The 18,081-nt window shown below is 45.9% G+C and overlaps 1 protein-coding gene across 1 annotated transcript in view; it reads right to left on the minus strand.

Annotated features, from left to right (window-relative positions):
* The window catches only part of CYP11A1 (cytochrome P450 family 11 subfamily A member 1), a 141,322-nt gene that overhangs the window by 90,938 nt on the left and 32,303 nt on the right, over positions 1–18,081 (minus strand). Inside the window, exon 2 of the mRNA XM_077473833.1 lies at positions 17,639–17,794. Within this exon, the coding sequence (XP_077329959.1) occupies positions 17,639–17,794 (156 nt within the window). The remainder of the gene's footprint in view (positions 1–17,638; positions 17,795–18,081) is intronic.

Below are 18,081 nucleotides of genomic sequence, written 5' to 3' on the forward strand. Positions count from 1 at the left end.
TCCACGGTACAAGGGTAAGGTTGCCGACCTTATCTTGCCATCGCAGAGGGAGCAGAGGATGAGACATCTCCGGGAGGTCTTGCAGAAAGGTCTGTGCAACGCGTTCCCAGAGACTGGGAGGTTACAAACTCCTGGTCCTGGACAACGTGTTGCTGAGGCATCGGTCAGAAGGAGCGGTGGAGAAGGTGGCCGTCTGACTGATGCTTTCAGACAATTTTTTAGTCCGCAGCCCCAAGGTATGATCGGTTCCAGCACCCATCGCCAGCGTCTGATTTACATGGTGCAGGAATACCTAGGGGCAAGGTCAGACTTGGACACCTTTCCCACCGAAAATCCTCTGGCTTACTGGGTCTTGAGGATGGATCACTGGCCAGAGCTTGCACAGTATGCAATTGAGCTACTGGCCTGTCCTGCATCCAGCGTTCTTTCGGAACGCACCTTCAGTGCTGCTGGTGGCTTTGTTACCGATCACAGGGTGCGCCTGTCCACCGAATCAGTTGATCGACTGACCTTAATCAAGATGAATCAGTCTTGGATCACCCACAGCTACCAAGCACCTGAAGCTGATGTAACAGAATAATTTTTTTTTGAAATATCACATCCCTTCAAGACTGCCTATGCTGATGCTGAGTGACTGTCCTGTTATGTTGATTGTCTATCCTCTTCCTCCTCCGCTGATATGTTGGAAGAACATTTCTGGTTCTGGGTGATGCCTAAGGCCCAATTTTTCTGCCCCTGTTTAACAGGGGCGTTTAAGTACAATTTTTGATGCAATGCTTTGCAGCAGGGCTAATTCCTGCAATAAAACTAGAGTATATGGGAGAGGTTGCAGTGTGGTGGCACCAGCAGCAGTGCCTAAGGCCAAATTTTTCTGCCCCTGTTTAACAGAGACATGTATTTACAATTCTTGATATAATATTTTACAGGAGGGCCCCTTCCTGTGCCCACCCAGAGTAACGGTAAGGACTTATAGTGTTGTGGCACCAGCACCACAACCACCAAAGGTCAATTTTTCTACCACTGTTCAACAATGGCATGTAATTACAATTCTTGATATAATCGTTCACAGCAGGGCGCTCCAGCGCCCACCAAGAGTCACTTTGAGGGCTTACAATGTTGTGGCAAAACCAACACCTTGTTCCACCATTTCTGCAGAGCATATAGGGCAGGCCCCTACTTTCAAACATCCAATTTACAAACATCTCCTACTTGCAAACGGAAGGAGACAACAGCAAGTGAGATGAAAAAAGATGGACGACAAAACAAATTATACAGGGGTGATAACCCTTCCCTATGTTTTCCAAAAAGCTTAAAAATCGTTTTTTTGACTGGAGCTACACTTTAAAAATGTACCAGTTGAAAATTACAAACAGATTCAACTTAACACAACAAACCTACACAGTCCCTGTCTTGTTTGCACCGCCTGTATACTGCTGTTCTGAGTATATAGGGCCTGGGGGCCACACGCATTTCCTTTTTTTAATATGGGTACAGGGTTCCCCTAATCTGCGTACAAGACCCAAATAGGCTGGTAATGGGCAGGGAGGGCTACCCATGCCATTTTTCTCAATGATTTTCAACCATATTGCAGGAACCAGATATAACATTAAAACCGCAAGCAGTTTTAAATGGTGTTATTTCCGTTTAATGTCATTTTGTGCAGGGACTGTTCTAAACACGGGAAACACGTGGCACTTCACAGGCATACTACAGACACCCCCCAGGCACCATATTTAAAGGAATATTTCACTTTTTTTTCACTTTAATCGTCATTAAAATCAGTGCTCCCGCCAAAACGGCCATTTTTCAAAACATTTTATGCATTGACCCATGTCCCCTGGGGAAGGAGCCAGGTCCCCAAACCCTTTTTAGGACAGTATCTTGCATATTAGCCGTTAAAATTAGCACTTTTCATTTCGAACGTTCGAGTCCCATAGACTTCAATGGGGTTCTAAAGTTCGTTCGAATTTGGGGTCCGTTCGAAAGTTCTGGTGCGAACCGAACCGGGGGGTGTTCGGCTCATCCCTACAGACCACCACCATGCTTGACTGTAGGCAAGACACACTTGTCTTTGTATTAATCATCTGGTCGTCGCCACATACGCTTGACACCATCTGAATCAAATAAGTTTATCTTGGTCTCATCAGACCACAGGATATGGTTCCAGTAATCCATGTCCTTAGTATGTCTTCGCCTTTAGAAGAGGCTTCCTTCTGGGATGACAGCAATTCAGACCAATTTGATTCAGTGTGTGGTGTATGGTCTAAGCACTGACAGGCTGACCCCCTCCTCAACCTCTGCACCAATGATGGGCTGGCAGCACTTATCTGTCTATTTCCCAAAGACAACCTCTGTATATGATGCTGAGCACGTGCACTCAACTTCTATGGTCCAAAATTTCGAGGCCTGTTCTGAGTGGAACCTGTCTTGTTAAACCGCTGTATGGTTTTGGCCATCGTGCTACAGCTCAGTTTCAGGGTTTTGCTAATCTTCTTATAGCCTAGGCCATCTTTATATAGAGCAGCAATTCTTTTTTTCAGATCCTCAGAGAAGGATAGCGATAAAACCAAATTTTACACACCTGCTCACCATTCACATCTGAGACCTTGTAACACTAACAAGTCACATGACACCGGGGATGGAAAATTGCGAATTGGGTCCAATTTGGACGTTTTCACTTAGGGGTGTACAAACTTTTTTTGCCAGCGGTTTAGACATTAATGCTGTGTGTGGAGTTATTTTGAGGGGACACCATTATACAAGCTGTACACATGGCACCGGCCGCTTGTGGAGTTCCTTCTGCTCTTGTCCCTCAGTGTAAAGACCAGGCAGCAATTTAACTTTAATGTACAGGGGGTAATTATGACTCTGCTGGGGGGCGCCTGATGCAAGGAGCGACTCTGCTGGGGGGCGCCTGATGCAAGGAGCGACTCTGCTGGGGGGCGCCTGATGCAAGGAGCGACTCTGCTGGGGGGCGCCTGATGCAAGGAGCGACTCTGCTGGGGGGCGCCTGATGCAAGGAGCGACTCTGCTGGGGGGCGCCTGATGCAAGGAGCGACTCTGCTGGGGGGCGCCTGATGCAAGGAGCGACTCTGCTGGGGGGCGCCTGATGCAAGGAGCGACTCTGCTGGGGGGCGCCTGATGCAAGGAGCGACTCTGCTGGGGGGCGCCTGATGCAAGGAGCGACTCTGCTGGGGGGCGCCTGATGCAAGGAGCGACTCTGCTGGGGGGCGCCTGATGCAAGGAGCGACTCTGCTGGGGGGCGCCTGATGCAAGGAGCGACTCTGCTGGGGGGCGCCTGATGCAAGGAGCGACTCTGCTGGGGGGCGCCTGATGCAAGGAGGGACTCTGCTGGGGGGCGCCTGATGCAAGGAGGGACTCTGCTGGGGGGCGCCTGATGCAAGGAGGGACTCTGCTGGGGGGCGCCTGATGCAAGGAGGGACTCTGCTGGGGGGCGCCTGATGCAAGGAGGGACTCTGCTGGGGGGCACCTGATGCAAGGAGGGACTCTTCTGGGGGGCGCCTGATGCAAGGAGGGACTCTGCTGGGGGGCGTCTGATGCAAGGAGCGACTCTGCTGGGGGGCGCCTGATGCAAGGAGGGACTCTGCTGGGGGGCGCCTGATGCAAGGAGGGACTCTGCTGGGGGGCGCCTGATGCAAGGAGGGACTCTGCTGGGGGGCGCCTGATGCAAGGAGGGACTCTGCTGGGGGGCGCCTGATGCAAGGAGGGACTCTGCTGGGGGGCGCCTGATGCAAGGAGGGACTCTGATGGGGGCAGGCAACGTGGCAGGTGACACGCTTAGGGATCCCACTGATTCGGCATTATGGTGAGTTGAATGATTTAATTGTATATTACAATGTAATAATAGAAATAATGCACACCAATCATCCTGACACCATAACAACCATGGTGCTGGTATGATTGAAGAGCTAAACACCAGGTGTTTGGAGTATCTTTATCTGCTGATTGTTAAACTTTCTAGAATACATATATTTCTATTGTTGTGTAGGATCTGGGACTGCTGTTCCTCCATCCCTCTCTCCCCCTTTCCCTCTCCATCCCTCATTCATCTCAGACTTTAACCACACACCCTTTGAGCCACGCCCATGCAAACCACGTCCACTATTTTGCATTAACCACTTCACATTTTACTTTTTCCCTATGCCCCGCCTACAAACGCATGTCCTACCCCTAATTATAATATGACCCCGCCTACAGCCAAAAAAGTCCACAGAGAGCTTCCGAAGCATCAGAGGGATCTCATTGTTAGAAGATATCAGTCAGGAGAAGGGTACAAAAGAATTTCCAAGGCATTAGATATACCATGGAACACCATGGAACATATTAGAGGACGTCCCTCCAAAATTCATGAAAAAACAAGAAGACGAGTCAGGGAGGCTACCAAGGGGCCTACAGCAACATCAGGAGCTGCAGGAATATCTGGCAAGCACTGGCTGTGTGGTACATGTGACAACAATCTCCCATATTCTTCATATGTCTGGGCTATGGAGTAGAGTGGCAAGACGGAAGCCTTTTCTTATGAAGAAAAACATGCAAACACGGCTAAATTTGAAAAAAACACATCTGAAGTCTCCCAAAAGCATGTGGAAAAATGTGTTATGGTCTGATGAAACCAAGGTTAAAATTTTTGGCCATAATTCCAAAAGAAATGCTTGGCGCAAAAACAATGCACATTGCCAAAAGAACACCATACCCATAGTGAAGCATGGTGGTGGCAGCATCATTCTTTGGGGCTGTTTTTCTTCAGCTGGAACAGGGGCCTTAGTCCCCCTTAGTCCAAGGTAGAGGGAATTATGAACAGTTCCAAATACCAGTCAATATTGGCACAAAACCTTTAGGCTTTAGGCACAGAGGTCGCATGTGATTTTCACTGCAGTGCGGTGCGAATCACATCCGATCTCTGACATCTCTGTGAACCGGCCCTAAAGGTGGAAAAAGATCTGAAATAAATTCTTTGTCTAATTTTTTACATCACAGAAACTCGACATTTCAAGAGGGTGTGTTGTACTTTTATATCAACAGCATATCCGTTTTCATCAGATCTCATCCGATCCACCAAAACGGATGCTGAACCTATCATAATACGTGGTTTTTAGTGAATCAGATGGCAGACGGGTGTCAGCAGACAATCTCCGCTGACATCTGTCTCCCCATAGGAGTATATGGATGACCCACCTGAAAAACGGACCGGCAGATCCAAGTGGGCTTGTCGTGTGAAAGGGGCCTTAAAGTTTATGTGTAGCCAAACATTTTTTTTTGTTGGACAAAGTGGGTTTGGGAAATGGGTTTGGGAATAGGTTTGGGAATGGGTTTGCCATTTAAATTGCCGTCTGTGTTCCTGCTTGCTGGTGAGTATTTCATAATGTGCTAGTATGCGATGCATACTAGCACATTATGCCATTGCCTTGCGGTTTTTAAAAAACTTTTTTTTTTCGAACATCCACGGTTTGCAAGCGCTTTACAAGTCCCCTGTAAGTCATCGGTTTAGCAATACGAAGCAGGTCTGGTGCTAGAAATGTTGCTCTCCCTCTGGCCTGCGTCGGCACCCCGCCACGTGCATTTACATTTGTACATTTTTAGGATTTTATGTGCTTGTGTCTAACGTAACATTTTTACAATTAAACAATTTTTTTTGTATAACTTACATTTTTTTCCCATCACATGGGGGCAAAAAGACCCCTATGAGATGATTTTATTGGTGACAGGTTCTCTTTAATGAGACATCCGGGGTTTAAAAGACCCTACAGGTCTCCCATACACTGAATGTAATGCAATGCACATAGCACTGCATTACATTCTTTCCTGGCCTTGATGTCAACGAGGACCCAGAATTTTCAAGAAGGGGAGGAGAACGGATGTGTATCTGCCCTCCTCCCTCCCCTCTACCCAGCGGCAACCGCTATGCCAGTCCCAGGCTGGCAGATGGGCAAACAGAGCCCGGGATACATAGTGTCAGGGAGAAAACGGGATATGTGGAGCATTCGGGCAGTAGCCCAGGCAACAGGACACAATTTCTTGTCACTGTGGTGGCCTGGCACCTGGGGTTTGTAAATTCCCGTTTTAGGTCATGTTCATAAAGTAACCATAAAGGGACCAGCGATGGGGGGGGATTCACCAATAATATATTAGTGTACCCATGTTTCTTATTATAGCTGATCGATAATGGTTTTATAAACTAACAAATATATTGTTACATTTTATATGTGAACCCTACTTGTTTATTTTGATCTGTTCTATATTTAGTAAAACATCAAGTTAGAAAATATACCTTAGATATTTAAATGAAAGCTGGTAAATGTATTCATTATTGGTAGGTGATATAATTTTCTTTTTATACATTAACTAGGTGCTCAAAATTTCTTATTTTTTTTTATCAAAGCTGTGTAACAGCTCCAACAATCTAAATCCCCTTGGAGGAAATACTTGAAAAGGTTCAAATAGACAGGGCATGTGTTCACAACCTAAACATGTCACCAGAATTATGAGGGCCACCACTGCTGACCTTCTGAAAGTGCTATATTGACCCTGTAGCTCAAATATTTTTAGCAACTGACCCTGAAAAATGATTAAATAATAAAATACAGCGAAACTTCAAAAGTCCTTATCTGTAGTGTCAGCGGCTCAAAGAGGATTGTCATAGGCCTCAGACATGTAGCATTTTTAGAAGAGCATGGCAATGGCAGCCTACATTTTTCCAGAAGGGCATTTGTGAGGTCAAGCACTGATGCTTGACAAGAAGGCCTGGCTCGCAGTCTCCACTTGAATTCATCTCAAAGGTGTTCTATTGGGTTGAGGTCAGGCCAGTCAAGTTCCTCCACCCTAAACTCGCTTATACGTGTCTTTATGGACCTTGCTTTGTGCAGTGGTCCAAATCACTTGGTTTAAGGGGGATTATGGTGTGCGGTTGTTTTTCAGTTTCTCCAGTGAAGGGAACTCTTATGCCGCGTACACACGGTCGGAGAATCCGTTGGAATGCATCTTATCGGACCGTGTCGTCAGATAATCCGACTGTGTGTGGTATGCATCGGACTGATTCCATCCGAATCTCCGTCGGACCCAATTTTCCAACATGTTGGAAATATTTCCCGACCAACTGGTCCGGTTGGACGTAATCCGATCATGTGTAGAGAATTTTGATCGACCAAGTGCCACGCATGCTCAGATCAAATTCCTACATCAAAGCTATTGGCTACTAGCCTGAATCTAGTCCCATCGTAACGAAATTACGTCATCACGTTCTGAAAGATCGGATTTTTCGACAACTTAGTCCGACCGTGTGTATGCAACAGTTTCGGACACAATCCATCAGACTAAATCTGACGGATAAAATCCGACAGATTTGGTTGCCAAAATCTCCAACCGTGTGTACGTGGGCTTAGGGCGTCAGCATACCAAGACATTTTGGACTATTTCATGCTCCCAACTTTGGCCCCTTCCTGTTCCAACATGACTGCACACCAGTGCACAAAGCAAAGTCCATAAAAACATGGATGACCGAGTTTGGGGTGGAGGAACTTAACTGGCCAGCACAGAGTCTTGACTTCAACCCAATATAAAACCTTTGGGATAAATTAGAGTAGAGACTGCGAACCAGGCTTTCTCGTCCATCATCAGTGCCTGACCTCACAAATGTGCTTCTGGAATAATGGTCAAACTTTCCCATAGACACACTCCTAAACTTTGTGGACAGCCTTCCCAGAAGAGTTGAAACATGTTTTGCTGCAGAGGGTGGGCCAACTCAATATTGAACTCTACGAAAAAATGCCCTGTACACACGGTCGGACTTTGACAGAAAATGTGCAATCAGATCTTGTTGTCGGAAAATCCGATCCTGTGTGGGCTCCATCAGACTTTTTCCGTCTGAATTTCCAACAGAGTTTGAGAGCAGGATCTAAAGTTTTCCGACAACAAAATCCATTTCTTTCAATTTCGATCGTGTGTAGATAATTCCGACGGACAAAGTGCCACGCTTGCTCAGAATAAATTACGAGACAAAAGCTATTGGCTACTGCCCTCTTTATAGTCCCGTCGTATGTGGTTTACGTCACCTAGTTCTGAACGATCAGATTTTCTGACAATTTTGTGCGGCCGTGTGTATGCAAGTCAGGTTTGGGCCAAAATCCGTCGTAAAAAAAAAAATCAGATGGATTTTGTCGTCGGAATGTCAGACCATGTGTGCAGGGCATAAGACTGGGATGCCATTAACGTTCATCTGCGTGTATGTCTCCCATTACAGGTCTCCCTTAAAGTGCATGGATAGCCAAAATGTTATTTTTTTAGCTTTGGATAAAGATGATGTACTAAATGGTGGGGAAATGAGAGACACTGGGTGCCATTCATTTTAAGGGTTTTTAAAGGTTATATACATCCAGTAACTTGCAGGGAGAAAGGTGTAGGGGCTTCAGATACCAACACCAAAAACGTACAGACTCCAAATCCACTTCCAGCTTATACAGTGCAAAAGGACTTTAAGCCAAAACCAGCATCACTGTAGGTACAGAACATTAGCTGGCTAGGGGACTCTCTTCTGATAGCAGGCAGGAGTAAATGATCAAGGTGGCGTTTGGGCAAACCAGAGGAAAGCAGCACCAACTATCAACTTGGCACCGGCCGGATTCAATTCAGATAATACTTTGGACTTCTGTCCGAAGGGCATTGGTCAGGAACTTGTCTTGCATACAAACAGTAAGGAATTGTCGGTCAACAAAAACTAACGTAGTGACGTACTACGTGGTTTTTCAGCTCTTTAGCGCCACCCTTTGGGCCTCTTCTGCTAATTTAATGTTCGTAGAAGTTTGGCGAGTGTTGATTTGCGCTTTTCATTTTGTGCTTTTCAGTTAGTTTCTGAATGGCCATTTGTCAACCAGCCATAATGCAGAATCGGAGGCGATGTTATTTATTATTGGCCTTGGAGTTATTGCTTTGACCTATGTCCAGTCCAGGAACAGGAGGAGGAGGAGGATTTCTTGAACCAAAAGTTGGTTGCTTTACTAATCGTGACCAATTATGTGATATGCCTTTGCTGTGGAAGCTCCAGGAGAATAATCCAGATGATGGACCCCTGCTTTCACCAACTCTTGGCATTGTTGACTTCCTATATTAAGAAGCAGGACACATGCATAAGGCTTCTATTTTATTTTTATTTTATTTTTTGTTGAATAATGATTTGATTTGGTATATTTTCTATATTTTTGGATGCAAAGAATGTACTTTTTGGTTAAGTTCTATTGGCAGATAGCATGTCTAGTTTTATTTGTTTTCTTTTTTTAATGCACAATAAAAAAATGTGTAGAATAATACTTGGCTATGTGTTTTACTTCAAATGACAGTTTGGGAGTAGGCAGTTACATTTTAAAAAATACAATGTAAAATTGACAAGGTGCATAGTTGTATCTTTGATCTTAAAAACTATGGGATAATGGTGTTGTGGTAACTTGCGCCACCCCCCCCCCCCAAAAAAAAAACCAAGCATAATAACATTATTCTTGTTATCACTAGAAAAAAGCTTTTGAAAATACAATTTGGCAGAACTCCATCCGTATCACCAGCAAAGCAGCTTCATTATGTGCTCTGCATTTGTAGATTTCAGAATTTGGCAACTCAAGAATGTTAATTCTCCATTATGGACTCTAATATACAAGACCGACTGCTTCTGGCTCATCCTTGCTTCTGAGCATGCATGTTTGTACTTTGGACTTTTGTCCGACGGACTTGTGCACGCTCAGACAATTCGACAAGACATTTTTCCATGGAAAATGTATAAACCTGCCATCCAACATTTGTCCATGGAAATTTGGCTAACAGTTGTCTGACAAACAGTCTGTCATCACACAATTCCTGCCGGAAAATCTGATCACGTGTATGAGGCTTAATAGACACTCCTGCTTAGGGTTGCTACATAAGGAAAGAGTTAAGCCGCGTACACACGTAGCCGTCTGTCCGACGTACTTAGTCTGGCGGACTTCCCGCCAGACTGTCCATCGGACTTTCTGAACGGGCTACTTGCCCACACACGACACTTTTTCAGCGGACTAATACGGCATACTAAGTCCGCCGTACTATCCACCCTACTGAACAGACTCGCCCACGCACGCGGAGGAAAGTCCGCTCATTTCGAGCGCGTCTCCAGGTAGGCGGGGCCCGCGAAGGAGACGTCGTTGGCCCCGCCACCTGGTATGGACTTAAAGGGGAACCCCAACGCCGAAAAAAAATCGGCGTGGGGGTCCCCCCAAAGTCCACAACAGACCCTTGTCCGAGCACGCTACCCGGCCGGCCAGGAAAGGAGGGGCGAGCGAGCGCCCTCCCTCCTGAGCCGTACCAGGCCACGTGCCCTCAACATGGGGGGTGCCTTGGGGAAGGGGGGGCCACGTTGCCCCCCCACCCTAAAGCACCTTGTCCCCATGTTGATGAGGATAAGGGCCTCTTCCCGACAACCCTGGCCATTGGTTGTCGGGGTCTGCGGGCGGGGGTCTTATCGGAATCCGGGAGCCCCCTTCAATAAGGGGGCCCCCGGATACCGGCCCCCCACCCTATGTGAATGAGTATGGGGTACAATGTACCCCTACCCATTCACCTGTAAAATAAAGTACAAAAAAAACACAACACACAAGATAAAATAATTTATTGCACAGCTCCCTGGGTCTTCCGTCTTCGGGGGTCTTCTCGCCGGACTCCTCCGCTATCTTCTTGTAGCTCTTTTACTAGTGGAGGAGCCCGGCATTCTTCTTCGTCGCCGCGGCCTCTTCTTCCGACTTCGGGGGTCTTGTCCCCCTCTTCGGTTCTTCTGCCGGGCCACCGCGCCTTCTTCTAGCTCTTTTACAGGCAGTGGCCCAGTCTTCTGTCGCCGCCGCCGCCGCCTTCCATTCTTCTTCTCCTGGAGATGTTGACTCGACGTTCTCTCCGGCCGCAATGCCAGGGACGCGCTGCGCTGCGACTTATATAGGGACAAGGGGCGGTGTCACATGGGTTGATGTCACATGGGTTGGTGTCACATGATGACCCCGCCCCCTTATGATGTCACAGTCCCGGAGGATGCTGGGACTGTCGCCATGTGACATCAACCCATGTGACCAATCCGGGGGGGAAAAGTCCGTTCATTTCAAAAGTACGGCGGACTGGCACACACACGGCCGGATTGTCCGCCGAAATGAGAGTCCTGCGGAAAGATTGGAGTGTAAAACTACATTCTAAGTCCGCCGTACTTTCGGGTCAAAAAAGTATGCCGGAGGCTACACATGGGGGGATTGTTTGGCGGACTTGAGTTTGCAAGACTTTTCCACCCGCTTGTTTGATCGTGTGTACGCGGCATTAGCAACCCTCTCTCAGGTCATAAAGATGCAACAGGAAGTGAGAGGAGCTCCCCTTCTAGACAGTTGTCCCATTGGAAGAATTCCCATCACTGTCTGTTCTGGTGACAACTGTAAAATTTGGGATTTCCCATCAATTGTTGCCTTCGTGACAATAGTTATCAGGACAGATCTACCTAGCAGGAAAACAGGCGGCAATTTAAATGTCCAACCCTCTCCCACTTAGTCCAAAAAAAATAAAATGTTTGGCTATACATAAACTTTAAGGCCCCTTTCACACGACAGGGCCACTTGGATCTGCTTATCCATTTTTCAGGTGGATCCAAACGGGTCATCCATTGACTCCTATGGGGAGATAGATGTCAGCTGAGATTGTCTGCTGACACCCGTCTGCCATCCGATCCGCTAAAAACAGACATATGACGATACGTTCGCCATACGTCTTGGCGGATCGGATGAGATCTGATAAAAACGGACATGCTGTCCATTTCCGTCCGTTCTCCCCATAAGAATCAGCAGCGCTCTGACAGGGCTTTAATACTGCACATCTGTAGGAGAAAACAAAGTATGGAGAAAATCATGGAAATATGTATTTATTCACAACATTATTTTTTAAGGTCATCAAAACAATGTGTAGACATTTCTAATTCAGAAAATTGAACTCATTTCCCTGGTATTGCTTATTCTGCTAATTGAGAAAGACCAGAAGAGCAAGTCATTATCAGCTGCTTTTGCTTGATGGAAAACAAGCAGTTATGAAATGAAGGGGAAGAGCAACACTTAGTGGTGATTTCTGGAGTTGCACTTTGGTGATTACATAAGCACAGTCCAAGATTAAACAACTTTGTACATGGAAGTGAAAAACAGCTTTGAGCAGACAGCCATATAGAGTATTGTGGGGAATTTATCAAAACTGGAGCAGCCAGAATCCAGAGCAGCTGTGCATAGCTACTAATCAGCTTTAGTCCAGGTTCACACTGGCAGCGGGAAGGAAATCATGCGAGTTCAACTGTCAGTCCCGACTTCGGGGGCATTTTTAGAGACATCTGTGTGGGTTTCTGCATAGATGTCTCTTAAAATGGCACCTAAATCACCATAAGTAGTACAGAAAGTACTTTTGGGAATCGGTGCAGCACCGCAAACCGATTTGGATGGTGCCATTGCCGGCAATTGCCACCTATTTGGCATGCGATTTGACATGTCAAATCGCATGCCAATTTGTTCCAATGTGAACAAGGGCTCAGTCTTACATTCCTAAAGCTTAAAGTATAACTAAAGGCAAAATGTTTTTTTTTTTTCTCGTTTTGGATAGTGTGGAGTAAGATTAGAACACCTGTTAGTTTTTTATTGCTGTCTGTGCTCCTGTTAAGGAGATTCACCCTCTCTATGTGTCCTGTTTACCATAATCATTGAAAGTAAAAGAAAATCCTAAATTTTGGGTTGGAAAGGTAATAGTGGGGAAATCATCCAATAGGGACACTAGTTTTAATGACCAGGGGGTCCCCAAGAAATTCCCTTAATGCAGGGATTACCTCTCACTTCCTGTTTGGCTATAACACAGGAAGTGAAGGTAAATGGGACACAGGTGGCAAAAAAAAATCTGACAGATGTTATAAATTTATATATATATATATATATATATATATATATATATATATATATATATATATATATATATGTATATATATATATATATATATATATATATATATATATATTTTCATTTAAATTCTACATTTCTACTTTAGGGGCCCATTCATACCAGAAACTGCACATAACTTGCGCATTTTTGACTGCATGTTTACATGTATTTGAAATGCGATTGCTGAATGCATGCATTTTGTGTTGCGTTTGCAGTGCATTTTTCTATACTTTTTTAGGCTTGGCTTTCTTGGCTTAAGGGGGCATGGTGCAGTGCATTCGAAGCGCGTTACCTGTATTTGCGGTGCAGAAAAATGTAGCATGCTCTACTGCAATGTAGCATGCTCTACTGCACTGCAATGATGTGAACTATGCTCATAAGATTTTGGGCTGTCTATGCAATTGGAGCACAGTTCAAAATGCATCCAACTGCGTTCGGTGCGAAAGGGCCCTAAATGAACAAGCTGAAGCTAGATGAACTTTTTTTGTGCATACAGAAGAGATCATTGCAGGTAATCAGTGGTTGTTTGAAGAGCTATGAATAGCTGTGGCCTCCAACAACCTGTCATTTCCCTTTGGGATTATTAAAATAATCAAAAAATTGAAGTGTACAGGATCAGTGGCCAAAGCTAGACACAACACACCTGTCAAAAACAGCAGCAGGAATCAGATTCCTGCTGCTGCGGCGCTGCCATCTGTCTGCGTGAGTGCAGCCTTAGCTAAGGGCCGATAACTAAATGCTCCCATATAAGGTTACATTTTCATCTTACTCATTTGCATGAATGGTTGCATGGCCTCATAATTGGCAATTAAATTAGCACAGTGCTTAATAGCAAAAAATGCCCTGGTCATGAAGGGGGCAAAACCTTCCAGAGGCCAAGTGGTTAATAACAAGAGTACAAATAGTTAAGGCCCGTACACACAATATGGAAATTGCAAGTAAAATTTCATCTGACGAATGATCTGCCAATTTTCGGATTGTTAGTATGGTGCTTTTCGACAGCTTTTTACGATTTTTCCTCTGACAAAAGCTGGATGTGCAGACTATACAGCGTGAGGCGAAAAATAAAGCCGATCACCGGCTTCTGTGTAAGGGACTTAGGTCCCAAAGTGCTCACCAGTGCTGCCTGCCAGTGCCACCTGCCAGTCCCCACATTGCATATCAGTGCCACCAATCAGTGCCCACTAGTGTAGATCAGTGCCAACCAGTGCCCACCAGTGTATATCAGTGCCACCAATCAGTTCCATCTATCAATACCCACGAGTTCCACCTATCAATGCCCACCAGTGGTGCCAATCAGTGCCTTATAAGTGCCACCTAGCAGTGCTGCCTATCAGTGTCACCTACCAGTGCTCATCACTGCCACCCAGTGCCCATCACTGCCACCTATCAGTGCCACCTATTAGTGCCTTTCAGTGCCACAAATCGATGCCCTTCAGTGCCCCCATCAGTGCAACCTCAGTGCCACCCACCAGTGCCACCTATCAGTGCCCACCAGTGCCGCCTTATAAGTACAGATCAATGCAGCTACCCGCTCTCCCTGAAAAGGTGCCAAATGTGGCAGCAGAGCCGGGTGGTGGGGGGGGGGGGGAAGAAAACAAGCAGAGCTTCGCCTTTTGAGTGGAGCTCCACTTTAAGAAATAAGAAAGAACCATTCACACAGGACACAGGAGGGTTGGGAACTCCAGTTTACATATACAGTATAGCTATGCAGGGCTTTGAATCAAAACTACCACAGGAGAAATGAGCTGGACGCAGAGGGGGCTATCAGTGTAGCTGGACATGCAAGTGTAATACTTGACATGCAGAAAACTTGATCCAACCAGGGGCGGATCCAGAGCCTAGTCTCGAGAGGGGCACTGCCAGAATATTTTGCAGGGAATGGCTGGTGTCAGGATGATTGAAGCACATTATTTCTATTATTACATTGCAATACATTGTAATATAAAATTAAATACTCACCATAATGCAGAATCAGTGGGAGCCCCCGAGTGTGTCACTTGCTACCGTCGCCTGCCACCATATGCAGTGTGTCACTTGCCACTGTTGGCTGCCACCAATTATGGATTTTCACTTGCCATGTCACTTGCCACTGTTGGCTGCCACCAAATGCGGATTGTCACTTGCCACATGCCCTGCCACCAGACGTGGATTGTCACTTGCCAATGTCGCCTGCCATAAGATGCAGATTGTCACTTGCCAATGTCGCCTGCCACAAGATGCGGATTGTGACTTGCCAATGTCGCCTGCCACAAGATGCGGATTGGCACTTGCCAGTGGCTGTGTACCAGAGTGAGGGCAGGCAGTGAGAGATAATGTAATCTCTCTGCTGTCTACGCCTGCACAGTGATGGCGGTGTTCTGTCAGAAGCTGAGCTGTGGTGATGCAGGGTGAGAGATGATGTTATGCCCCGTACACACGAGAGGGATTAAGTCTGACAGACCTCCAAAGGAGTTCCGCCGGAGTTCCGACGGAGTTCTGGCGGACTTTTCGACCGAACGGACTTGACCACACACCATCACACCAAACTCCGACGGAGTCGAACGTGATGACGTACGACTGGATTCGACATAGGAAGTTCCTAGACAGTAGCCAATAGCTGCCCTAGCGTCGGTTTTAGTCCGTCGGAGTAGCACACACACGAGCGGATTTTTCAAAGGGGACCGGGTCCGGCGGAGTTCCGTCGGGAAAATTTAAAGCATGCTTCATTTCTAAAGTCCGTCAGACTTTAGCTTCGCTAAAGTCCGTTGCAGCCCACACACGATCGGATAGTCCGCCGGACTCAGTCCGTCGGAGTTTGGATGTCGAAAAGTCCGCTCGTGTGTACGGGGCATTAGAAAGCCGCTACTCATCAGAATATGCAACCAAAGTGATGTTGCATTGTGGCCATCTTGGTAGACCCGCACTTGTCAGTAGTAAACCTAGAGTTAGAAGTCGGCAAGTGGACATCTTTATACAACCACCGGAGTCTTGCTTTTCACAGTTATTTTTAACAGTGAACTCAGCTTATTTTGTGAAATATAAGTTGAGTTTACTGTTAAAAATAACTGTGAAAAGCAAGACTCTGGTGGGTGTATAAAGATGTCTGCTTGCCCACTTATAACATTAGGCTTACTGTGGACGAGTGCGGTAGTACCAAGATGGTGGCGACGCAACATCCCTTCTGTCACATATTCAGAAGGGGAGCAGCTTCCTGACAACACCTGCCTGCTCGCTCAGTCACACACCCACCCGCCGGCATGATTGCTCACTCACCGGCCTGCTCACCAGCCTGCCCGTCTACTCGCTCACCCGATGGCCTACTCAGTCACCCGCTCATTATTTTCTCTGGGGGAGCAATTGCCCTGTTGCCCCCCCGATCCGCCCTTGGATCCAACCTTGTAGTACAAGTGTAATGCATGACAAGCAGAAAACTTCACATGATCCAACCTTGTAGTGTGCGTGTAACACACAAATCCCATTTTTTTGGGGAGCTTCAGTGTGCATATAAAGTACAGCTGAGGGGCTTTGAATCAAAACTACCATAGGAGAAAACTTCACATGATCCAACCTTGTAGTGTGAGTGTAATGCATGACATGCAGAAAACTCCACATTATCCAGCATTGCAGCGCATTGCAATGAATTTTGAAAATAAAAATGCTTTACTTTCAGGAACCAAGTGCTAACAAAAATGTATTTTTAATTTCTTGCACATGATTTGGAATTCTTTGCAAAGTGCATGTTTCATTCACGTCACCTCATTCACTAAGCGAAGTAAAAAAAAAATTTTTTGCGCAGTGAACATGGTTTACGTCTTTTATAAATCAGCCCAACTAAGCCAACAAATTTAAACAAACAATGCGCCCCTTGATATACCAGATTTCTCATGCCAGTTGTTAAAAGAGAAAAATATAAAGAAGCAAAAAAACTCCAAAGAAGAAATCGACTGAATACTCAAGGGATATAAATTTCACAGAATATTTTTAAATATAAACATTTTTTTATGTTTTTCTCTTTAATCAATTAGGCTGCTTTCACACTGGGGCGGGAGCGGCGTCGGCGGTAAAGCGCCGCTATTTTTAGCGGCGATTTACCGTCGTTTTAGCGGCAGTTTGCGGGCGCTAGCGGGGTTGTTTTAACCCCCGCTAGCGGCCGAAAAAGGGTTAAACCCGCCCGCAAAGTGCCGCTGCAGCGGCGCTTTGCCGGCGGTATTGCCGCGGTGTCCCATTGATTTCAATGGGTAGGAGCGGCATAGAAGCGGTGAATACACCGCTCCTTCACCGCTCCAAAGATGCAGCTAGCAGGACTTTTTTCACCGTCCTGCCAGCGCATCACATGTGTGTGTGTGTGTGTGTGTGTGTATAAAGTACACTGACATCTAGTGAGAGTTCTCAGTATTGCAGCCAATAATCCAATCATCCCATCATCCCAATATGCAGTTTAGAGTATACAGTTTCTGGAACTCTGGATCACAAAAAATCTGTGGTCATTGAGCAGCAGTGTAAAAATGGCCTAAGTACATAATTCTACAGTATGTATCATCTAATTTTGAACAGAAACATATAGGGTACCTTGATATCCACAATGGAGAATGTACATACCAATTAAATAAGCTACTAGAAGAGAGTAAGAATCTTATCATGCACCTTGACTACAGCCTTCTATTAAAACTTCATATTATAAACTTACTTGAGAAGAACTCCATATTTCTTTTTGCGATAGTCACGATATTCAAACCATGGCTGGATCCTCAGTCGCTCTGGATGTATCCCCTCCACCTGGAATAAGATAGCAGCATCTTCTGGCCGCTGAATATAAACACTATCGTATGTTCCCAGTTTTTCCCTGTGTAAACAAGAGAACTCTCATTACTATTATATGCATCTTGACATTAATCAATTAATGAAATATAGTAGTAACATGGGTACTGTGGCAAACAAGGTAGCACATTAGATGAGGACTAAGGGGTAGATTCACTAAGATCCCTTTCACACTGGGGTGGTGGGTCCATTAGCTAGCTAGTTTTAGAAGCACTTTATTGTAGTTTTAGCAGGGCTTTTCAGATGCTAGTGGGTGCTTTTAACCCCCGCTAGCAGCCAAATAAAGGGTTAAACCCTCCTGTGTTGCGGCGT

The sequence above is a fragment of the Lithobates pipiens genome, unplaced genomic scaffold (assembly GCF_037356315.1).
Source record: "Lithobates pipiens isolate NorthernLeopardFrog02 unplaced genomic scaffold, aLitPip1_a1.2 Scaffold_8, whole genome shotgun sequence".
Lineage (NCBI taxonomy): Eukaryota > Metazoa > Chordata > Amphibia > Anura > Ranidae > Lithobates > Lithobates pipiens.